At 51.7% G+C, this 26,836-nt stretch overlaps 1 protein-coding gene across 1 annotated transcript in view; it reads right to left on the bottom strand.

Moving 5' to 3' along the window:
• Window positions 1-16,730: 16,730 nt before the first annotated feature.
• The window catches only part of ZNF407 (zinc finger protein 407), a 365,141-nt gene continuing 355,035 nt past the window's right edge, over window positions 16,731-26,836 (bottom strand). The window contains exon 9 of the mRNA XM_031441739.2: window positions 16,731-18,782. Within this exon, the coding sequence (XP_031297599.2) occupies window positions 17,452-18,782 (1,331 nt within the window). The 3' untranslated portion in view covers window positions 16,731-17,451. The remainder of the gene's footprint in view (window positions 18,783-26,836) is intronic.

Raw genomic sequence — 26,836 nt, 5'->3', positions numbered from 1 at the left:
GGGCTGGGGCAGTGAGAGCACGCGATGTAAAGTGTACCCTGTGATAGGGCGGGGGAGAGAGGGCCTGCTCACGCTGCAAAATTGAACCTGCCTGGGCTCCCACACCAGGTGGAGACGGGCAGTGTAGGGTGAGCGGTGCCCTTGGCCCAGGGTGCTGTTGGTCTAGGGACGTTGGCTTGGCAGCATTGCCAGGGTCCTGGAGCAGCAGTCGGGGCCAGCTGGGACTCGCGGAGGAGCCTGAAAACCGGAGGGACAAGTGTGCCAGGCCAGGGGCTCTCGAGGTGAGACTGAGGACCCAGGGCAAAGTCCAGGAGACATGGTCCTGTGGACGTGACAGTGTGTGGTGGCAGGAGGTGACCCCCAGGGACGGTGCCAGGAACACCAGCCCCCCCCCCCCCGAGGGGGCTCAGAGGGGTGCCGGGTGGACGGGAGGAGTCAGGGTTCCTGGCTCAGGCCCTGGATGCCGCGCGGTGGCATGGATGCGACCTCGGAACGCCATCATCCCGGCCTCTCCGCGGCCAGCACGCTGGTGTCGGGACCCGAGTTCCTCGGGGAGGCAGTGCTGGGCATTTGCTGTGGCTCTGAGCGCGTCTGAAAGGACTTGTATTTAGTTTTCACTTTGTGGCCTGCACTCTGGTTTTCTTCTTTCTGGAGACGCACAGAACTGTCAGCGCTTCCAGAACAGGGAGGCCAGGAGCGAAGGCTCAGGCCCCCCAGGTCCCCGAAAGGCTGACCTGTCTTTTATCTCGGAGGCCGCTTCACTCTCGCCCGTGGCCGCTGCGACCTCGCAGGCCAGCTCATGCTCGTCCGCAGACCAGGCTCGGGGGCTGGGAAGGAGGGGACGGGGGGGGGGGACCTAGGTCCCTAACCGGTCTCAGCCAGGGGAGCAGCGGCATCCGATAAACCATGTCGTGCCTTGCTGACATAACCCATCGCTGGCAGGCGCTCCTCTGTTAACCACACTAGTAATTCCCTGGTTATGTCATAACTGTAGGCTTGTGCTTCATAGCTGTGACACCTTAGCCCAGAAACATGATAATATCCTGCGTGTAAATGCTGCTTTTATTTTCAAAACACTTCCCGATGTATTCTCTCATTTCAGCCTCAGAACATTCTCTAAGGAAGGCCGGCCCTGGCCACCAGCAGGTGGGCCCCTGTGGGAGAGGTGTCCCGGCCCCGCTAAAAAGGCCGGGACAGGCGAGGTGGGCGCAGGGAGGTTTCCTGGCCAGGTGTCGTCAAAGCCGTGACCCCAAGACACCCAGATGGGCCCCTCTTCCCATCCAGGCCCCACTCAGCCCATGGGTGGCAGCTGCCCTCCACCCGGAGAGACCCCCTGCAGGAGGGTGGGCAGCCCCGGGTCCCCGCCTGGTCGTCCCCCAACCTGACTGAACCTCTGGGAACAGAGGCTTAGTTCCCAGGCACGGTGCTTGAACCTACTTCCAGAACCGGGAGTGACACCCCCACCCCCGCCCCTCAGAAGGGCCAGAACCTCGCTTTGCATCCTGTCTGCAGCCTGTGTGCCCAGCTACGCTGTGCGCAGGACTCCCGCGGCATCGGGGCCTGCCCAGCCAGGGAAGAAGGGCACAGGGTCCTGCGGGACCCAGGGGCCCACCCATCTCTCTGCTCTCCTACCCCTGCCCCCTGCCCTCCAGGTAGGTTTTCCTGGGTGTCCCACATGCAGCCCCACTTCCTCTGCACCAAGTCTCCCACTGTCTCCTTTATGCGGAAGGTTCCCACCTGGCCTTTCTCCCACACTCCCTGCCCCACTGCCCCGGACAACTCCAAATCCAGATGCAGGTGAATGGAAACCAGTTATCAGGTGCGCCGCAAGCCAGCTCCCTCCTGACCGCCAGTGTTTATTACAGATTCCGGCAGCCCCTTCCAGCCTGAACCCCTCAGCTCACTTCAGCCTCCCGTCAGTTCAGTTCACTCCAGCCGCTTCCCCAGTGCCTTGCACGCCGTGCTGGCCGGGAATAAACACAGATCAGGCGTGGATCCTACAGTGAACGACACTAGAGGCCCCCTGGGTAGTGGGATATTAGAAGCAGGCGGGAACTTTAGGCACATCTGGAATCCAACCTCTTGTTTTATCCACAAACAAGAGAAGACCCAGAGAGGGTCAGGGCATCGCTCAAGGTTGCACAGCTAAAATGGGCAGACTAGGACATGACCTCAGTCTTCTTACCCCCAGGCAAGTGGTCTTCGAAAAGTTTGACATTTCCCTCCTGCCAGGAGACTGGAAGCACCAGACAGAAACCTGCTTGTCACACGACCTTCAGGTTCACTCACTGACCCAGCTACACCGCAGAGAGACGTGCTGTAGGCATCTTCAGGCAAGGACATGAAAGAGGGGACATGCACACACGCGCACACTCACTCATTTACTGGTAAGGATACCAGCACCCCGAGATCTCTGGGAGCAAAACACAGGCCTGGGCACATTCCAAACCCATTACCAGGTCAAAACGTGTCACGATTGGATCAAAAAGGGTTACCGCAGCCAGGCTGGAACAAGTATTCTTTAAGATAATGCAAAGTACATCCATGCCGGTAATTTTAATTTCAGCCATGTAATGTCACGTTTACGCACGGGTTTCTGATTTCTTGGAGAAGAAATATCCGTGTTTAATCTGCAGCCTTCCCGCGCCTCTGTCTGCTCTCTGCTGGCCGCCCCCGCTGCCGGGGTGTCTGATTTTCCACTTGCTGGTTTAGATGCTCGTATGACACATCCAACCTTTTAAATAAATCATTCATTTTTTTTAAAGGTTGGCCATGTCATAGTGTTGTGATGCACCCGATTTTTAAAATAACTGTTTATTTGATGTCAGGTACATCAGACATAAAAATAAATGTGACTTGGTAGAACTTAATACAAAAATTTGATACCTGATTTGGAATTTTTCTCAGCCGGAGTTTAATGAATTGGGACTGTTTCGGCCAGGCGCAGGGGGAGAGGGGAAAGTGTGTAGTGCCGGCCTCCACGGCCCCCAGGTCTCCTTGCTCTGGGCTCCTCCCCTCTCGGAGGCCCCCGCTTTCTCATGTGCTCCTGGTTATCCAGCATTTTCCCTCACGTCTGCTCTTGAAACTGCCTCTGAGCAAAGATTCCAAAGCGGCCACCCACATCGTGCTATGACGCCGCGCAGCTCCCTGCCTTGCCGGGGCCGGGCGGGGCCTGGAAGGTGGTGCAACACACTCGCTCCGGGAGGGAAAGGCTGGGGGTGTTTGTGCCTTAGGTCTCAACCTCTAACCAAGAAAGCAAAACTCAGAGGACTCTGCAGCAGATGCAGGGGGCAAGGGTTGAGGGGAACAAATGAAGCTCCAGCACAGGAAGGCGAAGGAGATGGGGAGGGCGTGGGGCGCGAGCCCCGCCCAGAGGTTACGCGCGCCGTCCTCACGCCCACGGCCCGCACCTGCATCCGCGCACGTGAACTGGGGGTTACATTTTCATTCCCAGACCTACAAGGTGGGACGTGCACACCTGTGCAGGCGCCGGCCTTACGTCACTGGTGACTAGGACACCATGATAGGGACAATGTTAGTTTTATTGCAGAAAACGTAATTGGTGGAGAGCATTATTAGGCTCTTAATCTTAACAACAGTTTAAAAGTTGGGTGCGTGTCAACATCACAATGCCAGTTATAGAATCTGTGAGTGACACTGGCACCTCATGGTGCTCACAGAAAACCACTAACTCTGTCGCGGCCACTTTGCTCAGGTGTTTTATTGCCATTCGCAGGAGGCCCCGCCCCACAGCTGTAGTGTGAGGCCAGTTCTAGGGCTAAGTAGGAGTAGCATGACTGTGCACCATTTGCAGGAAAACGTGACCATGAACTCGAGCTTGGGGACTTTCCCTGCTCATATGTGGTGGTGGCAGATGTGCCACTGATTCAGTTTCAGTCTCCATGAGCCGACGGATGGGCAAAAGCCAGAAGGACCCACGTTTTCAGTTCTGGCCTCATGTTTTGCGATAAAGGTGAGTAGAAATGTGCAGGGCTCCTGAGAACCAGCACGGGAGAGAGAAACACCAGCAGGCGGACGAGGGCTGGGACTGCAGCTCCGCTGAGTGGGGGACTCCGAGGTCCGAAGGAAAGGAAGACACTCTCAGACCTGCCAGTAACCAGAGAGCAAACAAAACGAGAGACACGAGACGCGTGGGAGTGGCGGTTTATGCGGGGCCGGAGGAAATGAAGTCAAAGGGCGGGACAAACCAGCTAGAAGGGCCTGCAGGGACCAACGACGGCAACGTCCATGAAGAGTGTGGCAAACACAACCCTTTTCCCCAGAGGCAGATAAACAGACTGAAAATGATAATTAAACAAAATTGAAGGAGGGGAGAGAAGTTTGGATACCAGGTGAATATTCAAAAACAATCATATTTCTACATACCAGCAACAAACAGAAAATGAAAATTTAAGATGATATTATTTACAATAGTATTAATGTCAACAAATATCTAGAAATAACCTAATAAAACGTATGTAAGTCTTTTGCACCAAACAGTATAAAACACTTTTAAGGGAAAAAAATTTAGAGACAAAAATAAATAAAGGGACATATTGTGTTCATAGATTATAAGACTCAATATTTTAAGGGTGTTAATCTTCCTCACATTGATTTCTGGGTTAAATACAACCCCAGTCAAACTCCCGGTTGTTTTTCTTTCCCTGAGGAAATTGGCAAACGAATTCCAAAATTCTTACGTGTGTGCAAAAGGGGTCGAGAACGACCAGAGCAATCCTGAAGTGATAAGCTGGAAAACGTCTCCTACCTGGTATTGAGAAGTTCTATGGAGTTACAGTAAGACAGACAGTGTGGTACTGGGGCAAGGTCAGCCAGATTTCCCGGTGGGACAGGCTGGACTACCCAGAAGCAGGCCTTCGCAAAGCAGCCTGGTTTAGGGTAAGGGTGGTACTGTGGTGTGGTGGTGAGGCAGGGAGGGCATTTTCAATAAAAACGTTAGGTCAACTGGATATCCATATGAGAGAACAGGAACCTGGCTGCCTAAGCAAAACTCAGTTCCCGAAGGGCTGCTGATCTATATGTAAAAGATAAAAGGCCTTTTACAAGAAAGCACAAGAGACTACATTTTTGACCTTTGAGACGGGGATTCCTTACATAAAATAGTAAATATTTAAAAAAAAGTAGCCACCAAAGGAAGCATTACTATACTAACTATATTATCATTTAGAACTTCTGTTCATCAAAGATGCCATTAAGAAATTAATAATGCAACTGACAAAGTGGAAGAATATTTTGCAACAGATATTTCCAAAAAAGTGCATTTACAGAATACGCAAATCAGTGCCTACAAATCAATAGGAAAAACAGCCCCGCAGAAACATGTGGGAGAGAAGTGAACAAATACTTCACGCAGAGAGGGCTGCTGGAGGCAGGGCTTCCTGCCTGTGGCGTACGGAGACTGGAAACTTCTCCCCCAGAAAGGCATCTGTTAAATTGGTCAAAATTAGCACAGACTCTAAAAATTGATCAAAAGGCTTATAACAAACTGAGAACCATGCCTTCAGCAAAATGCGTGGAAATCTGGTAGGAACAACGAGAGGGCATGGCATTGAAGCTATGAGCTGCACCCCGTCCCCCTCCCCACCCCCACCCAGCTCCTTTTTGTCAGTGAAGGCTGACAGATGCGTGTGACACCAAAACAGATAGGCCATCCGGCAGTTTAATAGGAAAATCAGGGCAAAGGACAGTCAAAGTGAGCCCTGCTAAGATCACAGGCACCCACGACGCTGTAGGAGACTGTGTGCATGCCCAAGCAGTGGCCTTGCTCAGAGACCCCGGAGAGGGAACTTCTGAGCTGAGTCCCTGGCTGAGCAGGGAACAAACATGCAATCCTGTTGTGTGTCTCCAGCCACACACAGATCCAAATGTAAGGAGTGAAAAACTTACTGGTTCAGGGCTTAGGCACAGCCTATGGCCAGTCAGTGGCTGACCACAAATCTGTGTCGACCAAAGATAACAACTAAGAGGCCAGGCTCTCAAATTTTTAAAAATGAAGACATAATATGAGCAGGGACATCAGAGGCTGCACGACTCAGGGGAAATAGATTTCACTGAGTCAGTCCAGCCATGCTACCAAACAAACATGGAAACAGTAAAAATGAAGGCATATTGAACTTTCAGAGGACGGGATCCCTATGCAGAGTTGCTACAATCTGTAATCTAAAATATCAAGTATTTAACAAAAATGTACAAGACATGAAAAAAAAAGTGTGACTCATATAATTAAAAAATAAATTTTTTTTTTAAAAAGCAAGCAACAGAAATTGCCTTTGAGAGGGCCCAGATGTTGGACTTTGCTGACAGACTTCAAAGCAGCATAATAAACATGTTCAAGGAACTAAAGGAAACCAACTTCAAAGAACGAAGGGAAGGCATTATGACAGTTACTCACCAAATAGAGAATATCATGAAGGGACAGAAATTATATAAAAGAACCAGATGAAAATTGTGGAGTTGTAAAGTACAATAGAAATGAAAATTTCACTAAAATTTATTAACAATAGATTTGAGCTGGGAGAAGAAAGAATCAGAGAATTTAAAGATAAATGAGGAATAAGGTGCCAAAGACATGCCGGCTTTATTGCAGCTACACCAACTGAAGGGCTGGTTTTAGAGCCAAGGCCAACAAGGGTTCCTAACTTGCCCAACGGCCCACCCCCTGCCCACCAACCCCGCAGCCAGTGTAGCCGTGGGAAGCCCACCCCCTGTGGAAAGCCTGGCCCAGCAGAGCAGACGATACAGAAGAGCTGCAAGAAGAAAGCAAATCACCATTTCTTCCCAATTTTCCAGACTTGCTCCACAACACAGAGGCAGAACAGAGGTCCCTTCCTACGAAGCACGATGCCGAGAGAAAAGGCCTCCCTCCCAGCCCGCCCCCCACCCCCGCCACCAGCCCCCGTCCCGTTCCTATTGGCCCATCAGTACTCCTTCCTTTCTGATGTCAGTGGGACCACCAGACCTGAGCCCATCAGGTCCTCCTGCTGCTGAAAGCTGTGGCGTGCCGACTGCATCTGGGAACATCCACTTGCCTTAACGTAATTTGTTTCTGAGGATCCAGCATCCAAACCAGAGTCCTGGGGAGCCCCGAGGGTCAACAAGGCGGCCACCAGCTGTTGAACAAAATTCGGAGGTGGGCCACTCATGGAGCCAGGGTATGTAATAGGGAGGAACCTTAGTATTCTATTACAAGCTCATCACGAAAGAGATGTTGCCTATAAGCTTAAGTTATACATAACAGCCCATCTCTGGGAACCCTGCCTCCCAGGTAATGTGCATTAAGCTAAAATACCTTTGTTTAGCTCACAGGAAACCTCCTGACCAGGCCCACCTGTGAATGACTGCAGGAAGGCAGAGATGAACACATCCCCTCCGGAGTCTGGCTGGAGCCAGGACATCTCCCCTCCCCTTTTAGTATAAAAGAAGCCTAAATTCTAACTTGGAGAGAATGGTTCTTTGGGACACTAGTCCACCATGTGCTCAATATGCTGGCTTTCCAGATAAAGTCACTGTTCCTTACCCCAACAACTCGTCTTTTGATTTACTGGTCTGTCCTGAAGCAGGCAGTATGAACTTGGACTTGGTAACAGTTACATTCAGCTCTGGTTTTCTTTGGGTTGGAAGAGCCATCCACCCTAAACTGCCAAAAACAAACAACACCAACAACAATTTTAGAAGCCAAAACATCTAGAAAACTTAAGACAGAAGCCTAACATCATTTTGCTCCATGAGTGTAGCTGACAACTGTCATGACACTGATGAACGTTTCCATTCTGTTCAGGTCTCTCCTGGTGATCATTCATTCCTTTCTTGGTTACAGCACGTATAATTTTTTTGTCTTCTCCCTCTTTTATACCTGTGAAATTGAGTTGTGCAAATAGACTCGAGATGTCAGAGTGCGTCAGGGAAACCATGTGAGATGTGAATAGTCTACTGGTAGCTTCTGGCCGTTTCTGACTATTTAAGTAGGTATTATAAAACTTACTTGGTATTCAGTAGTATGTAATGTAGTCTCTTGCTCAGATAACTCAACATGGCCAAGGTGACTATTATACAGCTAATTGGTAGGAATTATCATCAGTCCATTTGAAGCAACTGAATTACTTTCCAATAGCCAAACAAGGCGGGGGGTGGGGGTGCGGGGATGGGGGGGGGCTCTCCAACATGTACATCAGAAACCAGGGAAATGAAATGCTTTCTTTCCACAGACTGTGAACCGAAATCCTCTCTCTGTTTGGATGTCCTGCTCCATGGCCAGTGATGTGGCAATTTCCCGACGCCATCATGCATCTCTGGGCTCTTCCTGCGGGGTAGCAGGGAGACAGGAATAGCCAGGAGCCAGCTCTCCAGCCAAGCACGTCAAGTCAAATGGGAATCAATTCAGTTCACTTGGCTTCTTAAATGGAGGAAAGTGTCACTTTTTTTTTTTAACCCAGAATGATTCACTTCCTACATCACCATTAAATATATTTACTTATCATTTTTAATATTCAGACCCTTCAGCTCTTCAAATACTAAAGGTGGACGCAGCCCTGGAGCAGGAACTGCCCAGTTGGAGCCGCCAGGCAGCCAAGGTGGGCCCCTGTCTCCAGGGCACCCCTGCGCCAGGCGCCCCCGGGCTCTGCAGTGAGGGGTCAGAGGCTTTTGCAGAGTGAGAGCAGGTTTTGAAGGCTTCTCTAAGCTTTCCTCGCACAATGGCGGTGGCTGCCCTGTGACGCTGGGCTCAGCCCTCTCCCCACCCAAACACCCAACTCCAAACAGCCCAAAGCACAGGCTGTTGACATCTCCTCACTCCTTTCCCTCCATCGTTTCTCTAGGGCCGGCCATGCAGGGGGACACAGTGGCCATGCTAGTTTGCCACCTGGGCAAGGAATGGCTGGTGCGGTCTGCTGCCCTCAAAGTGATGTGTCAGTCTGGGACACTGTCTATTCACTTCCTGTTAGGATAGAGGATGTTGTACCTCATCTTACCCACCTCCCTCCTCCCAGCTTAATTACAGTATAATTTTTATTAAACTCACTGTCAGTATGAATATTATAAATATGTAAACCAAGTGATTTGATTTTCTTATACACTTGTTTAGCTTTAACTGACATTAATATTACTTCACTGGTTTTTATCAGATTAGATTTTTTTCATATGCTGTCGTCACTCATTCTTTCCAAACTATCCAAACTTTCTTAACATGTTTCCCCTACAAGTGGATATATCGAGTCATCCATCGCTTCTACTCCTTTTCCACAGGGCCTTCCTTTCATCTGCTCTGATTAAAGAATCACCCTGGGAACCCCCTTTGTTGCTCGTATGCTGATCGTCTGTTCCTGAATCTCAAGACTAATCTATCTTCTGCAAGAGCATATCTTTTAGTAGCTTCATGAAAAAAGGCACATTGGGGAAAAAACTCTGGAGAGATTACGTATCTGGCGGTGTCTTTATCCTACCATTGCACGTGATTGATAGTTTAGCTGGATATAGAAGTCTTCTTGGATGATGAAGCCTTCCCTTTGGAGTGTGGGGATACCCCCTTTCTGACTTCTAGTCTCCAGGACTGTCTGATACCATTTTGATTTCCTCTGTGTTTAATTTATTTGTTTTCTGTGACAGCTTTCGGTATTGCATAATCTGGGTTTCTGAAATTCCACGTTGATACACCCAATATGGTCCTCTTCATTCATTTTCCTGGGTACTTCATGGGTCTTGCAAGATGAAAGCTTATGTCCTCGGTCTGGCAAACGTCCTTAAATTTATTCTTGGATAATCTCCTTCTTCCTGTTTTCCTCATTTTCTCTTTCCAGAGTCAGTTTCAGATCTGTGTTGATACTTTAACTTTCTGATCTGTGGGATCTCCAGTATATTCAGCTTTTCAAAAGATGATTTTTTCCCCTAATATCTAATGGTAGTATATAGTCTTGCCATCAGCCAAGCAATAACACGTGGTTTATTTTATCTTCTACACCCCTGGAGTTGGCATGGGGGTCACAGCTTTCTGCATCACGCAGAAGAGTGAGGAAAGGTAGCCGGTAGCAAAGGGGGCACGGCCGCCACCCCCAGGACATGCAGTGACCCCAGAGCCGCTCCTGTGCCCCCGTGGATGACTCCTCCACCAGAAGCCACGCCCCTTGACGGCACTGTTCCAATTTCAAAGGAGCAGCTGCTGAGGCCTGAAAACTGATGATGATCTTTGCAAAGACAGTTTGAGCAGAACCCAGCCTTCAAGGAGCATGTGGGTGAGCGGCGCGTCCTCTCAGCATGCGTCCTGCACTCGACATGGTCCTCAGGGGAGTGGCCGAAAAGAGGAGGCTTGGAGAGGTTGACAGGAGGCCAGTTCAGGAGAGACTCCAGTGACTGGGCCGCTTCTCCAGCCTGCCTTCCCCACACCCAAGCCTGCGCAAGGGCCCCTTACCCCTCTCCTCCCCGAGGGTGCCTTTGGCTCCTACTCTGCTTCCATCTCCCACCTGGAGCCCACACCACTGCATCATTGCGGGGCTGGCCTTCCTGGCTGACTGATGGGCCCAGGGAGGGATCAGGGCTTGGAAAACCAAAAGGCATTCAGGAGCGGAAGACAAAGAAACGCGAATCGGCGAGTGGATTCCAGGTTTCACAGATTGAGAGATAAATTAAGGAGAGACGCATCAGGGAAAGCTGACACGAACCTCTGGTCCCCTGCCCTCTGTCCCTGCATTGGGAGCTACCTGGATCAGCCTCCAGATCGCACTGCACCTGAAAGCCACTGGCTGCTGCCGTGTGCTGGGAGGAGCCCAGCCCGCAAACCCAGGGACAGGGACCCACGGCCGTGCCCTGGGCTGGTCCTGCCCGGGGCAGGGAGCCCCCACTCGCCCCCCTTGCAGCCCCACTGCTTCCCGGGGGCTGCTCAGTGCTTGATGTCAACACGAGGCAGCCCTGACCATGGAATGACCCTCGTGGCAGATGTCAGCGGACAACACGTGCAGGTGTACTAGGTGGGGAAGGCCGGGGAACTTTCCAGAATGGGAAGGCGCAGCAGGAAGAGGGAGAGCCTGAGGGCGGCGAGGAGGCCGACCCAGATCTCCTGTCCCCTCGGAGGCTTCCCGCTTACTCAGTGGCCACACTTACCGGCAGGCCCGCACGCTGGGTGCACACCTCCTTCCTGGACGCAGAGAGCGGCGCGGAGATGGCGGGCTCAGAGCAGGGCCGTTCGGCCTGGCCACCGCAGGGGCCAGCCGGCAGTTTGAGGTGGGCCGTCCCGGTGCCGGAATGGGCCTGGCAGCATCGCTGGCCTCCGCTCGCTAGATGCCAGTAGCACCAGGTACCGCTGGTTCTGACGGCACCCGCACTGGAGCCTTCCCATTTCAGGACTGCACCGTGGGGCCCCTGGCGTCCCTGGCCAAGAGAAAGCCTGTGTCCCCACACCGACCCCCCAACCCCAGCTACACTCAGAGCTGTGAGCACAGCTTTCTTCCTTAGACAGTAAGGAGTGGCTAGAAGTCCGGCCTCGGGCTGCTGGATACCTGCACTCTTTCCAAGGGCTCCCCCTCCCCAGACCTGCTCCATAAAGTGGATCTGAGCCACTAGCGATGCACCGGATCTCAGAGTACTGAGGTGCCAGAGTGTGCCTTCTGGGATCAGCTAAACCTGGTGTTACCTCCCTCCTCTCCGTGCTGCTCTCTGGTCTCCGATGGACCAACTTCATCTCAGGCCCCACCAGGACGCAGCTGTATGTAAGAGCAAGCTCGCGGTCTGGGGGTGACAGATGTCCGCTGCACCATCTCCTGCTGGGGTCAAAGATCTCCTTCCGGAAGAGAAAAGGTCATGATCGTTCAAGACCATCAAGGGCAGCAGGCTTGCTTTTCGCGGAACATCGAGGAAGGAATAATGCGTGGAATAAATCGTCTGGGCCCAGGACCTCAGGGCTAGAAAGAAATGCGGAATGAGCAAAGAGCATCCTGATTGTAACAGAACAGAGCACGTTTCGCTGGTGCCACCGACGCGGACTGCTACCCTCCCCTGAAGGGCACAGTCACCAATGAAGAGGGAGTCTTCTGCCTCTTCTGTTGATACGAATCTCAAAAAGTCACCTTGACGTGACAAAACCACGTGTGAACCCGGTTCCACATCTCAGTAAGACCTAGGTTCCCGATGTGTTCACTGCTCAATTTGTGCCCAGGAGTTCTGTTATTTGAGAAAACTATGACTCAAAGAAAAGAAAGGGAGGCAAGGAAGAGTGAGGACCGCTGATGCATTTAGCGGCTCAGTCACAATGCCCCCTGAGGGCTCCCGCGCTCCACGCTGAGCAATGGCGAGAGCAGACCCCGCCCTGGAGCTGAAGCTGTGTCGGGGGAACAGAGACAAAGGCCATCTGAGCTCCGTGAAGGCCAGAGGGCAGGGAGCGGCCTGCTCTCCCGACCCACCCAGAAATCACACCCCCGGGGGCTACCCCATCTCGCAGGGCCTTCTCCTGAGTGAGGGCGGAAGGCCGGCTGTCGGGGTGGCTGGGACTCCATCCCCGCTAGCAGCAAGGTGACTCCATGTAAAACCAGGTTCTGGAACAACCACCCCTGGCGGCTCCAAAGTTAAAACACGCTGTCCTCCCTGGGCCGCAGCAAGGGCAGGGGAGGAAGGTGGACCGAGCCAGGGGGCAGCACTCGCTTTTGGGCTCTGGCCCCTTTCAGGTGGGTCAGGATGCCTCCAAAGCCCTGCTGAGGTTTTGCGGGGCGGCGGTGCGTGAGAGAAGGCTGGCCTGCGGAGGGGCCCTTCCAGCCCGCACGGCCCTGATGGCTTCCCACGCCGGGAGCAGCTGGCAGCCCCAGATCAGCCTTAATAAAGCTCCTCAGCTGGAAACACATACCCAGTTTGGAAATTAGAAAACAAACCTGTACTTTGTGTTGGTTCCTATCCCCCGACTTAAAAAGTTATTTGAAGAGTGAGTAACACGAGCTATTCTGGATCCAACTGAGAGCGGCACTGCCGGGCGGATGGGTCCACGTGCTCCTGTTTATCCCGGTTATAAATCATCTTCTCATGATGTTGAAAGTCATGTTGAAATTAGGTCATTTTAGAGGAATTTATTAAAAGGTATTGAACTTGCAGAGCCAGGGGTACGTAAATGATTCTCTGACTGAGATTTATAATGGATTTATTTAATTCCTGTAACAGGCCCTCGTGACCACGTGCTGGCCCAGGTGGCGCTGTCGGTCCCCTGCCCCCTGCGACCCACTGAGAGTCGAGACACCAGGATCCCGGGCTGAGCCGGGGTGACGAGCTTCTCCACCCTCATGCTTATTTCTCCAGATTAAGATGCCTCAGGAGGTTTCTGTTTCTCTGACTTTACAGACCGGAATCCAGGAAAGGCGACAGTGATTAAACGCCTTCCCTGGTGCTAACAGCTCCACCGCTATTTTGATAATGCTGTTCAGTCTTCACTTGGGTAAACACCCAGAAAGGCGCAGGCACCAACAGCTTGGCCCCGATTCTAGAATCCTACATGCGAGGTATTCATCACGGTACCTTTCCCCACGAAGACCACGCGTGTCCCTCCTGGCGATGTAAGTCTGTCTTACGCTGCATTCTCCATTTCTAATTTCCATCTTCCAGATATTGGAAAAAGCTTTTCTTCCCCTCCGCAACTTGGTGGCTGGAAATGGAGCCCCTGGGAAGCGCAGCTCAAGGTCAGGACCGGAGGGAGACCTGACTCCTGGGTCACTGACCACGAGCCACCTGGGCGCCGGCTCCTCCTCGCTGACGCAGGGAACCACTTCTCTCCTTCGCTCCCTCCTCCTGAGGCGCCACCATGTTCATTTCATGGGGATCAGCCGTGATCCCACGACTGAAAGCCTGAGCTCCAGCGAGGAGAACCGCCAAGGGGACCAGTCAGAGGAGGTCACCACACTCCCGCCTGTCCGTGGAGATGTCACTGCGGGCTTGCAGGCGCCCGCGTGGACAGGGCCTCGGGGTGAGGCTGGGGGCACCTGCGCGCCGCCCCCCCATCCCCAGCCCTTCTTTATCTCCAATTATAAAGCGGCACCAGGCTTTCTCGTCAGCCGCGCTGCCGTGTCTCCAAATGGCTTTTCAGTGTCAGGCCTATCAGGAAATTAACTCATCACGCAGTGACAGCTGCTAATTTTTTCCCCTTACTTGTCAGATGGATCGCCCGCTGAAGCTAATAATGAATCACCAATCCCTGATTAGAAGGTGCTTCCGAAACGTATAACTGCCATCTGAGCTAACTTTTTTCTTCATGTAAAATGATATCACCCCAGAGGAGCAGCACACGGACTGCGTCCCTCAGCAAGACGGAGTGGAGGAGCTGCGCGCGCCCCTGAGCCCTGGGCTAACGTAAACCACGGCGCTTTCTGTAGTCTGCCCAGCGAGCAGGCTTTCCTCTTTCCTAATTCTCTTCCCAGAACCTGCTCTGGGTTTGGAGGCGAAGCTGGTTCTTCAGCTCTTTCCTCATGCCGTGATTTTATGTTTGGGAAAACAAAAGATTCGATAGAGCTGAGAACTACAAATGCCACCTGCCCGCCGGCCCTAGAACCGCCCCCCACCCCAAGACGCGGGCGACCTGGCAGCGGGGCCCTGGCTGCCTAGAGGGGGTGGTGCGCTGGGGCTGTGAGGGTGGGTGTGACCCTCCATGGGGCCCTCGCCGTGCCTGGGCACAGGCCCCCCGAGGCTCCTCCAGGCTGTCTCCTGGGACTTAGGGTCCACGTTTCTGGACTGAGTTGACAAATGAGAGGACCTCTCAGTGCTGCACTGACACCATCTTGCCACGTTTACTTGCTTCTTCAAAGCAAATCAAGAAGCAAAACAAGTGTTCTTTGCAGCTCTCAGGTGACGTCGGTTGTCTGCGGCTTCGGGGTGTGGTGGGACGTGCTTTCGAGAATCCTCCCTCCCTCTGCTCCACCTTTTTAGTGAGGCCTCAGTCAGGGCGCTTCCTTTACGTGACCTTCTGTGGCTAGAACATCCTTTGTACAGAAACTTTGTTCTCTGCCACTCTCCCCCAAACACGCGAGCATCGCCCACCCTCTGCTGTAGAAGCTGAAATCTGAACTGCTTCTCTGCGTGACTTGGGCAGGGCAGTCCTGTTTTCCTCACCAGAGGTCCAGAGGCACCATCATTTAATGGCTGCAGTTTAATCAAAAGGTGTTCTTTCTGGATTACAGTCTCCAAGTAAATGTTTCTGCTGCTCTGTTTTTCACTTCTTTAAAGTCCTATTGTCTTCACTGGTCAAAACTTCAGGGAGGCTCTAGGCTTGCGAGTCTTCCTCACAGACCATCTGGGCTGCAGGGGACACGCCCTCATCACTGTCAGCCATGCCTCATTATTCGGGGACCCACGCTTGTGGACGTGACTCCCTCGCATTCCAGTAGTTGTGTGACAAGAGAGAAACGGGAGCTAACGTTAACCCAGCTCTCCAGGTAATTAGAGGACACAGTAGCTCAGCGAATCCTCTGCAATCCTTCCGAGCCTTGAAACACCTCCTGCATGATTTTTTTATGCAAAGGCCTGCTCTTTTCATTGTGCACACAATGTGATTGCTGGTTTGACGCTGCAGGCTACACTGGTTTTATGAAGGATTAAATGCCACCTGAGACATATTTATCCTAAATAAATCACAAACAGTAAACTGCAGCATGTCAGTGTCAACAGCCAGGGCTGCAGCAGAAAGGCTGGCCCTGCAGGACTGAGCAGTTAGAATTAGCATCTGGGCAGAGGGCCGAGGGCTGCAGCCAACGGGAGGAGTGAGCAAGAAATATTCCCCCTGAAAAACATCCCCTCCTCCGTTTTTTTTTTTTAACGTGTATGAGAAGCTTGGAGGGGTGCATCACTTTGTAAAGGTCACCTTTATCCTGATGACAAACGGGAGCTGATCCTGTCACCGTTTGCTGAAGACAATGTTTAAAAAGAGCTGAACTGCCCTGCCATTTTTAAGAACATGAGCAAGTCATACCCGGCTAATTATGAATCGCAGCGTCAAATTTGAAATTTTACCTTTTATTTTTTTTGGAGGGACAATGGCATCCAGGGAGGTGGCCCTTGGATGGACGGGACTCAGGGCTCCGAGGATGAGAGGAGGGGAGGGGCAGGCTGTCCAGCCTCATTTCCACGCTGACCTCTCAAGAAGGGTGTAAACGGGACACTGATTTCAACCGCGAAGGTATCATTTTCTCTTCCTTTTCTCCCTTCTGGATTCACAACTTCTAGATACCAACCAGGATAGAATCTGTTTTGTCACCAGAATCTGCCTGGGCCACGTGCCAGATGGTCAGAAAACAGCAGATGCTGTCCCAACCCAGCACACTCGGCGTGGGCGGAGGGGGAGAGGAACGTGTGTCAGACGAAGGACCAGCTCCCTTTGGGTTTTCCAGCTGCCCGCTGGTTGGCTGCTGGAAAGGAGATGTCATCATTATCTTTCAATGCTGTAATTTTATTTCAAAGGAAAAAGAAACAGAACAAACACAACCTTTGCACTTGGGGGAGGGGATGATTCACAACTTTGGAAGAGTTAGAGGAGGAATTGGACCAGGAAAGCAGTCACGCGTGAACCTCATCCACGGTTGCAGCGGCCCCCGGAGGAAGCACAGACCATCCTGTTGGGGCCAGGGCCACGGCGCATGGCTTTCTGACACTAAAGTTTGATGTCAGCCCTTTCACACAGACATAAACTACAAATAAATCCCGTGAAAATGGTATCAACGTGAAAAAACATTCGTCATCCAAGCAAAATATTGATACAAACAGTATTTTCCAAAGTGCACATTTCATATAGGCTTTATTGTATGAAACTAAGTCAAAATTAGAAGCGTTGAGTTTTCTTAACCAAGGTTTATTTTAATTGAATAAAAACGTCAAGGCATTTCTTAACCGTAGGCTGAGAAGGGATCTTTTAAGCAGAAGCAACCAGAACAATGAACACACTTACGCTGTCTGAAGGGAGGAAATGGGCTGCCTTTGGTCTGGGGATACTGTGACCCTAAAATTTCAAAAAAATGAAGAGCGTACTGCTTCAACATGGTAATACGGGGAGCTGCAATTTTTAACCAAACATGTAATAAAATGTTAAAACGGCGACATGCTAGGCTGCCAGAGCCGACGTGTCTCAAGCCACAAGGTACAGTGTTGTCATGCCTCCACCGCCAGGGCACAATCCTTTCAGAACTGAAACGGGTGAACATCGGTGGGGGGAAAAACAGAAAACAACTTGGCTTCTCCTCAGCACAATGTTAGGACCGAGGAAGGAGCGTGGACAGAAGGGCGGGGGTGAACGGACTGCCCCGCCCGCCCACGCACAGCAGGTGCCCGGCCTCCGGTCAGCAGCGACATCACCCGGCCCGGAGCGGGTTCCTTCTCCTCGATGTGCATGTCACTGTCGCGAAGGCTTGGCAAGTGAAGTTCAGGGACACCTGCCACGTGTGCTGGTCTCTCCACACCTGCCCTGCGTGGAGTGTCAGGGTTCCTGCATCAGGCTTCGTGGAGGTCACTGCTCTCTCTTTGGCTCTGAATGACCGCGGCTGCCGGGGAGCCCTCCTGGGTATATATGACCATACTCGTCAACTGTTCGGTCCCACCGGGGACCATGGCCTCGGCGCTGAGCGCGGCCCCAGCCTGCAGGATCTCCTGGGAGCCGGCTGCCTCAATCACGGTGTGGGAGAACACACCCGCCCCATCCTGCACCCCTGGGGGCAGTTCGGTCACGATGTAGTGGGTCGCCCCCTCGGGGAAGCTGCCGCCGGACTCCTGCACCATGGCCTGGACCAGCTCCTCGGTCACAATGATCTGCGAGATCTCCCCGTCGGATTCTGCCAGGTCGGCGTGCGGGTCGGGGGCCCCCGCCTCCTGCATGACGATCTGGGCGCCATCCCGCGCCAGCATGTGCACGGCACCCTCTGCGTTCACGATGACCTGAGTGACGCCGTCCTTGACCAGCTGGCCGGCTGCGGCCGGGTCGCAGACGGCGAACTGCAGGACGCCCTGCACCACCTTCTTGAGGGCCGCCTGGCTGTGCTCCTGTGATGTGACCACGGCCGCGGGCCGCACCACCTGGGCCAGCACCTCCACGGGCCCTGCGGCGGCTGCGCCCTCGGGCACGTCGTGGAACAGGTGGACCTCAGCGCCCTCGGGCGGGGCCGCGGCGGGGGCCGCCTCCTCCGGCCCGGGCAGCTGGACCAGCACGTCCCGGGGGCCTGCCCGGCCCTTCTCCTCCGCCCGGCCTTCGGCCCCACCCAGCTCAGTGACCGCACACAGCAGAGCATCCAAGGCAGAGGCTGCGTCCGGAGGGGGCACGCCGGCCTCCGCCAGATCTAAGATCTCCTGCTTGGTCACCTGCTGAATCACGGCCCCGCCGGGACTGAGGGGCTCGTCCACGCGGTGGCCTTCCATCGAGCCCCCCACGACCACCACCTGGGTGGCCCCGTCCTCCAGCTGCTCGGGCAGGCCCGGCCCGGGCCCCACGCCACCCCCGTGCGCCCCGCCCTGCCCCGTCGCGATGACCTGCCCGTCTTCCGTGATGTGCACCACCCGGGCCACCTGGCCGGCCAGCGCCAGCGTCTGCAGCGTGGCCGCCGCCGTCTCCTCCACCGAGGCGTCCAGGGCGAACTCGCCGTCGTAGCCCTGGATGATGATGACCTGCTGGACCGGCTCAGGCGGCACCGCCGGCCTCCTGCTGCCCCGCAGGGGCCGGTCTTTGACCGGAGACTCCTCTGCCAGGGCGGCCGCGGTGAAGGGGCTGTCTGTCTCCACGAAGGTGGCTCCTTGGCCCTTCAGACGGCACTCGTAGGACTTGGACACAATGCCTGTGGAAGACAGGGACCAGTTAGAGCCTAGACAAATGACTTTTAGGCTTAAAAGTAAGACAGTTCTTCTGTAGAAGCTTTAAAACTTCAACAGAAACATTGTGACCCGTGACTCAGGTGCCTTCAGGGGTCGCGGCGCATGTGGACTCTGACAGGTGCTCCTGGTCTGACTGCCCAGATACAGTCCCATTGGCCGCTGGTCCACTCCCAGCTCCTACGGAAGGAATATGGTCAACTCCCTGCAACTGCTGCCATTTCTAACAAGACACTCAGTCAGTGAAGATCACTAACAGTCAGTGGCAGTATTGTCTAACCCAAAGGAAAATCTTTTTCCATCATCCAAATATTAGATACAGCATATTTATTTATTGGACTGAAAACAAAAATTGAGCTGTACATGGAGCAGAGACACAGGGTCTCCGCCGTCCAGGGCAGAAAGGAGTGCGCAGCCCTGACAACTGATTCCGCTTTATTGCCCTGACCTCTGGCCAACTGCCTGGCGTGCAGCCAATGTTCAGCAAAGATGCGTTTGTTGAATGACTTAACTATCATGTGGGGTGAGTAGGACTATGGCAGAGAATAAACACACTGAGCAAGAAGAACAGAGGAAACAATATGCACAGCTGGCCTGGAGGGCCAGGAGTGTTCAAGCTCTCCCCGGGGGTTGGGGGGAGGGCCTGAAGATGGAGCAGCCCAGGTCCAAGGGGCGGCTGAGCAGTCGGAGGAACCTCCGCACTTGGGGTGGCCGGGCTGGCCTGTCTGGCCTCCTCTGACCAAGGCGTCTGGACCACAGTCTGTGGAGAGAAGAAAGCTGTTAAGTGTCTGTAAGCAGGGAAGTAAAATGAGTGCATCCATCTCAGACCTGGGACAGAGGTCTCGTAAACACTAGCCCCAAACTCCTCTTAGTGGAAATGAAAACGCTGTGATTGTTTCAGAAAATGCAGAGACAAGCCCTTGGACGTGGGCATAAGCAAAACACACAGGGCAGGAGAGCCCAAAGGAGGGCCGGCCTGGGAAGAGAGCTTGCAGGCTGCCGGACGCATCTGCCCATTGGAGGATCCCAACAGGCGGCCACTGTCCTTCCCAGTCTGCGGTCTGTAGTCTGGACACCTGCCCAGGAAGGCGGAGTGGCCCCGGATGGCCTGGGGCTGCCGCCAGTTTCAAGCCCATCTTGCAGATTCCGGGGCTGCAGCCCCGAGCTGGCCCCTCTTAAAGGAAGAAGGCTCTGGCCGCAGAGCCCAGGGTGGGAGGGGAGGGGGCAGGAGAGAGTGAGAGGCGAGGGGTGGGCGCCGCGAAGGCAGGGCGCGTGCACAGCCGTCCCCCAGCCCCGCCTGTGACGCTGGTGACGCTTGGTTAGTAACTTGGCGGGGTGGGGGGAGTACGAGTAAAAATTGTCATCTTTGTTTTCATAAAGAAGAACTCTTTAAACAGAGTTCCTATTTTCTCCTTTAAATTCCCAATTTTCTACCAGTTTCTTATTGTCGCCTCCTTCCCTCCTAAGAGAGTGATCTATGAATGATTTAGTTACTTCCTTATCTCAGTGGCAAACATATTTTTGAAATATTCCACTTTACTGTCTTTAATGTGGGTCCTTTTCTTTAAAAAAGTACACTTTGTCCTTACCAAAGGAGAAAGAAGGATTAGGGGTTGTTAGATTATTATTGCCAACGTCCCTTAAAAATAGGACAATGTTGTGTACGCGTTGGCACCATTCTGCAAGAAAGCATTTCTTTCAATACAGAGGCCACTCTGGGCACAGCCGCAGACAAGGCCCGCCTTCCGGCGGGTACAGTATCTCAGACAGGCTCCCCAGAAGCTGTTAAATCATATTTACCAAGAGGACACATCCGGGCTCATATCCAGACTGTAGGCAATGGTCCCGGATTGGGAATCACGTGTGAAGTTATAAAAATGCCAGCTCCCAGCCTGTTCCATGTGTGCTGCTATGATGCTTAATGCTCTGTATCCACTTGCTCACTGCTCTGAATTCTCAGGAAGTCACGCCACTGCAGCCCCCTTAACTTTGAGGCCAGAGGGGGCTTCCCACTCGGCAGGGTGGGGGGCCGGAGGCACGTCCCAGCGGTGCTGGCCGGCCTGTGCTGGGGCTCAGGGCGGGTTCTTGGGTTTGATTTTCTGTCCACCATGAGCTTTCAGTCCCCGAAGCTCTGATTCCCAGTGAGAAAGTCAAATGTATAAGTAATCCATTTTTGTAAACAAAGATCAGGACCAATTAACATTTATTCTTTCTCAGAGAACTCTCTAGAGTGTGATCTTAGAAAGATCACAGAATCATAGACTTTGAGGTCAGGAAAAGAGCTGCGGGGTCCCCAGGACTGTCTCCAGGAGCAGAGCCTCCCGTTCACTCAATCAGAGATTATGGGACACGGTGCCCAGCAGCTGGGAGTCAGGGGTGGGAGGACCATGGCGGCTGAACCAGCCGGGCAAATGTAAACCATCACAGCTTAAAAGGCATCCAAACATTCCCACAGAAGGGACCAAATGTCACTGATTCTGATGAAGTGACCTCCCTAACTATATGCACCCCTCCTACGTTTGCCCTCCTGGGAAAGGCGCACGGCTGGACCCGGGAAGCAGGCTCCAGCTCGGCGGCAGGCGGCGCAGGGCGCAGGGCAGCGGGGGTCTCCTACCGCAGGGGCCCCGCCGCCTTTCAGAGGTGACTTGAGCGATGGAGAGTCTTAGCCAGGTGTGTTTAAAGCAACCTTCACCGTCACCCTTCTACTTTACGAAAGGAAAACACACCCTTCACCCTGGGGCCCTCAGGAGGATTAAGGGTCAGAAGATAAGCACAAGATTAAGGTAAAGCACACACATCGTAGAAGGGGTGAATCACCCCGCTTATGCTTTACCTAATCTCGGGCGCATGTTCTGAACTTTAATCCTCCTGCATTCTCTCTCCTCAAGGAGGTCAGGACTGGGCTCAGAGCAGAAGCAGGAGCAGGAGGCCTGACCCCACGGTGGGTGCTCCGTGAGCTCCAACATGCACACCCCCGCATGTGCCTGGGGTTCAGCCCTCTCTGTTCAATGTGCCGCCCACCAGGACCCCGAGATCTCCTGTCTGCCGAGCTGGCCAGACCTTGCTCTGGTATGCCTGCAGCTCCTCTCTGACCCTTCACTTTTCTGCCTCGGATGGAACACCCTGTGTGCCTTCAGTACCCTCTGAACTTGATGCAGTTAGTTTCTGTCCATTCTCCTATTCCAAGGTCATTTTCAGTTTAGAGTTGGGAGGTTAAAAAAATAAAAAGAAAGAAATATGGATACAAAACAGAAAGAAGGCAACCTTCAAATGACCTCCCGTCCCAGATTACAGAAAAGGACATACCGCTCCACATCAAAAAAGGAGGCACCACTGCAACTGGAAGAGAACAGACATCCTATTCGGTTTTCTCACGTTTGAGCCCAAGCAGCTCCCTTCTTTAGTCTGCAACTGGATGCCTAATCTCTGGGGTGTAGGATTAGCCTCTGAATCTCTTGCACACTGATAATTACGCTATTCTGAGCCACTGACCAAATTTATTTGAATCCAGGGGTGGGTTAAGCCACTTCCAGACCATTAGAGTAAACTACAGGGTACAGACGGCTGTCACTACGGGGTGTGATGAGGCTTGGCAACACCAACATCTCAACCTCGGCTCGGCGCGAGCCCAGCTATTCCATCACAGTTCATAAATGCGACTGCGGGTCCATCTTTGATTCAGCAATTTAATAACTTCGAGTGCTGTCAGTACTGCTTTGAAAAATAGCACCTATAAAATGTAACAGCCTCAATCAGATTGAAAAAGATTCACCCACTGAAGATTCTTCCATTTTGCCCATAATGAATTAATGTTGAGCTATGTAGAAGTTCAAGTGTCATTTAAACGAATGTGAATCTCCACTGTAACTTTAAATTCCAACTGGGCTACGACCAGAAATTTACTGGGCACATCAACTTCAATTTTTGAGATCTTTCTGGTAAATACTAACTGTAAACCCCACCAATGCAAATAGCCAAATGCACACAGCATCTGGGGCACAGGAAGTTTGCACAGGTTTTATCCTTAACTGCTTAGGTGCTTTTATGGCCCCAAAGCTGCACAGATCTTTCATGGAACACGGGTGCCCGGCATGGTATCTGTATCACACGTACGTTTTTTCAAAGGCAATGCCAGACTTCAGTATGCTAACAGCGGCTACTCAAATAGCGGGTCTAAATCAGTCTTTTGGGGATCTGTTTCCAGCAGGACAGTGAGTAGCTTTGTGTAGAAGGTGCAAACACCATTAAGATGCAGCCTGGTGCCTGTTTATGAAATCCCAGCTCCCTGCTTGTTTGCTCTCCCGAGCGCACATATATTTTACTGCCTCCTCAGAGCTAAATGCATTGGAAGTTTACAACCTGGTTGAAATAGAAAGGGTATTTTGGGGGAGCTGAGGATTTGGTCGCAGGGAAATGCTTTCTCATTCGGCTCCCTTCTTCTCCAGGAGACCATGCGGTTCAGGTCCTTCTTACTTGTCCCTTTTGATGAGAACATCTCCAGAGTTGAAACACATACCCACCCCTCTGTCATGCAGGAGCAGAGACTCGGACCCGTGCTTCTGGGGAGCTACACAGGGTTGAGCATGTGACTCTTTCCTTCTGGGTGTGTGTGTGTGTGTGTGTGTGTGTGTGTTATTCGTTCGTTACTGTCATCATTTTTCTCCTCACAGAATAAATATCTTATGCTTTTGTTAAGCTTACATTTAATTAAAATGTACAGAATTTGTGCAGTAAACTCAGATGAAACAAATAAAGCCAGGCCCCCCTCTCTTGAAGGCGTACGTTGTGAATGAAAAATGTCATTATAGACTAAAAAATTTTGCAGTAAACAGGGCCTACAGAGAGAAGTTTCCCCTGTAATGACGTCCATAAAATACACAAATGGCACTTTTAGTACCATCCTGAATATGGCATTTTCTGTGCTCTACACACAATCTAAATGGTTTGATCATAGAGCATAATACTCCATTGGGTTTATAGAACAATCAATGTTCCATAAAATGATGTATTTATCCAATAGCAGGCTCAGCGGCTCCCGGTGTGTGACACTGTCGGACCAGGGCCTGGACTCCGCGCCAGCCGTAAAACTTACCTAACCCACTTCAACAACTTCATCTCATCTGCGTCAAGTAATTTGTTGAAGCCTCAGCTTGGCTTAAAAAAAACTTGTAATAAAAATTCATAGAATTTTCAGGAGAATGAAAGCCGATGACAATAGAAAGGTCACATTGTGTCTCCACTAAAGGGGTCAGAGGTCGCTGGCAGTTCTAAAACCGAAAGTAAATTTCATGCATCGCGTAGCAGATAAAGATGGCATTAAAAAGACTTGTGTGGACGAAACGCCGACCGTGCGAGGGAGGCCTGGGCTCATATCCGACGTCAGCCACTCTGCTGCCACAGCCAGCATTAATTTTAAATTTCTAAGCTCCTCCTGAAGTGGTGTTACATGTTTATACACTGTGAGGTTCCGTCTCAGACACTGTGTGTGTTTCAGGTTTTATATTTTGGGAAGGCACGAAGCTTGAAAACACTAGGTTGGCTCATTGTCATAATGAAAGCACCTCGAATATGATGCGATGAAGAAAGTAATGCTCTTCATATAAAAATTGGGGGCACACATGACATTGTGATTCTTAAGCCACATATAATTTTTCTCAACTTCAGTTTTAAGATGTAATTTTAACAAGAATGTTAAGAAATCGTACTTAATGTCTATTAAAATGAAACAATATTAACAGATTATGCTAATAAATTAGAGCCATATTTTAATGTCACAAAAGCTTATAAGTTTCTCAAGTGAAATCAGGAAAAATGACAAATTAAAATTCAATGAAATATAACCTTTTAGAAATTTCAAAGCAGGGAATAAATTATTCTTACAATAGCAGTCACCAATAGTATAGCCAGTCAAATAGATATCAATAATTGTTTTAGAATATATTCATTTTTTGGACAATGATAACTACCTGGATTAGGACAGGAAGCCCCCAAGAGCGCCCCCTGCAGGCTGGGCTGAAGAAGTAGTGCCTGGTGCTCCCACAGCCTCCCATCCCTGAAGGAAACCCAGACCAAGTCGTGTGGGAGAGTCCAGGCTGGTTGAGATCGCAGCGTGTATACCAAAATGAGTTTTACCATTTTTTTTTTAAAAGAGAACAAAGGACAGCCTATTATTTTCAAGGGTTAGAAATGCATTCTGGCCAGTGTTAATAAAATTCTCACACAAATCAGAAATACTGAGGTTACTAGAGATACAAAATTAAAATTTTCTTCATCTTGAAATTATCTTCATCTTTGGCAGCTTGTTAAATGTGACAACTATACTAGTGAGGCGGGTTTCAGAGCACAGGCCGGTGCTGGCCATCCATCCCGGGGCCTGTGCCGCCGTGCGCTGTCCTGAGGACATGTCAGCGACACCGCAGTGCCGTGAGTGAAAGGCATGTTGGTAAGTATCTGCTTTACACCACAAATAAACACGGAGGTCTCTGTCCCAGAGTTACAGGAAAAGTCAGCGCTCTGTCCTCAATTTCATGAGGGTCGCTGTTTTATAAGAAGAGATGAGGAAGATTACTTTCCTGTGAAAAACTCACTGAAGTCTGCACGACTTCTGAGAGGCCTTTTCACCTAAGTTTCACACGCACAGGTTTCTAAGACACCCCGTGTGACGTTCACTGGGGGGCACAGAGAGTAAACCCGGACACAGATTTAGGTACCAATTTCCCTCCATTATTGTTAGTACCACACTTTGGACTAGGATTGACTGAAGATAATCATTTAAGACCCCTGAAAGGAATTTTAAGATATTCAGGAAAAACCAAGAATAAATTTTAACTCCAGTTGGAAACACTTGATCGACCACGTTTCTACCTTTACCACGAATAGTTTCCATGGGCCTCGATATTTCTAGGGCACTGAAGAGTGACAAAGAATAAAAGACAGTATTTTACCTTCAAAGTCACAAACCCTAGGAAATTTTGTATTATATGAGGCCCTTAGGTATATATTATCATTTCCACGTGCGAAGAACTCACGGGAACCACGCACACAAATCTCCCTCAGGAAGAGGCATCCTTTAAGGTCCTCTGGATGGGCTTCGGGGACGGACGCGGCGGGGAGGCCACGGGAACTGTCTCTCTGCTGCAGAGGCCTGCGGGTGGTGCCGAGAGACAGGGCGCTGCCCCAGAACTTGGCAAATTTGGCTCATGTGATGGAAGCAGTGTCATTGTGCTTCACGACGGTGATGAAATGGGACTTGAAAGTCAGACTGTCAAGTGCTCTGAGCTTGGGGTTTCCCCACGAAGAGCACAGCTTAAGAAGAGACAGTTGAACTAAGAGCTCAGGCGTCAGTCCGTGTCGGGGGAGCTGGGGTGGCGGGCCTGCAGGGTCAGCGCACTTGGCATCTTGCACACGTTCTGGGGGTCGAGGGCAGCCCTTGGCCCCTGTCGGGGGAGACTGCCTGGGGCGCTTTCCCTTCGGCCTGCTGGGACGTGCGGGCTCTTCCTGGGGGTCCTGGTCCAGGTGCCCTGCCCTCATCCTGTGGCTCTGAACCTCATCTGCCCGGTGCTCCTGGTAGCAGCTGATGAAAGGTGAGACACACACCATGGCCCTGCATCTGGGGAACTGGGGGCTTGAACAAGCTGTGCAATTTGGGGCCAGCATCCTTTCTGACGGCCTTCAAAGATTCCAGGGAACTGCAGCCCTGCCTGCTTACGGCACAGCCGCCTCCGTTTGACTTAAAGACGTTAACTCCAATGAGCACTGACATTCTTTTTTTGCATCAGGGAATCAGAAAATCAAGAAACAGGACGACCTTTTCCTGACAGTCCTATAAAACTCCCCGCACAGAGAGCACAGCATTAGGGACAAGACCGATTTTTCAAAAGCTGCAACCATTACACACACTTTAAAAGGTAAAATTATGCAAATAAGAAGCCCAGCCAACGTCGTTAGTGGGCCCTCCTGGAACAAGGCTGACTTCCCGGGCTCACAGCAGATTAAACCCGTCTCCTTTGTTTTTCTGGCA

Source organism: Camelus dromedarius, chromosome 28 (genome assembly GCF_036321535.1).
Source record: "Camelus dromedarius isolate mCamDro1 chromosome 28, mCamDro1.pat, whole genome shotgun sequence".
Classification (NCBI taxonomy): Eukaryota; Metazoa; Chordata; class Mammalia; order Artiodactyla; family Camelidae; genus Camelus; species Camelus dromedarius.
This window is presented reverse-complemented; position numbering and strand designations above follow the sequence as displayed.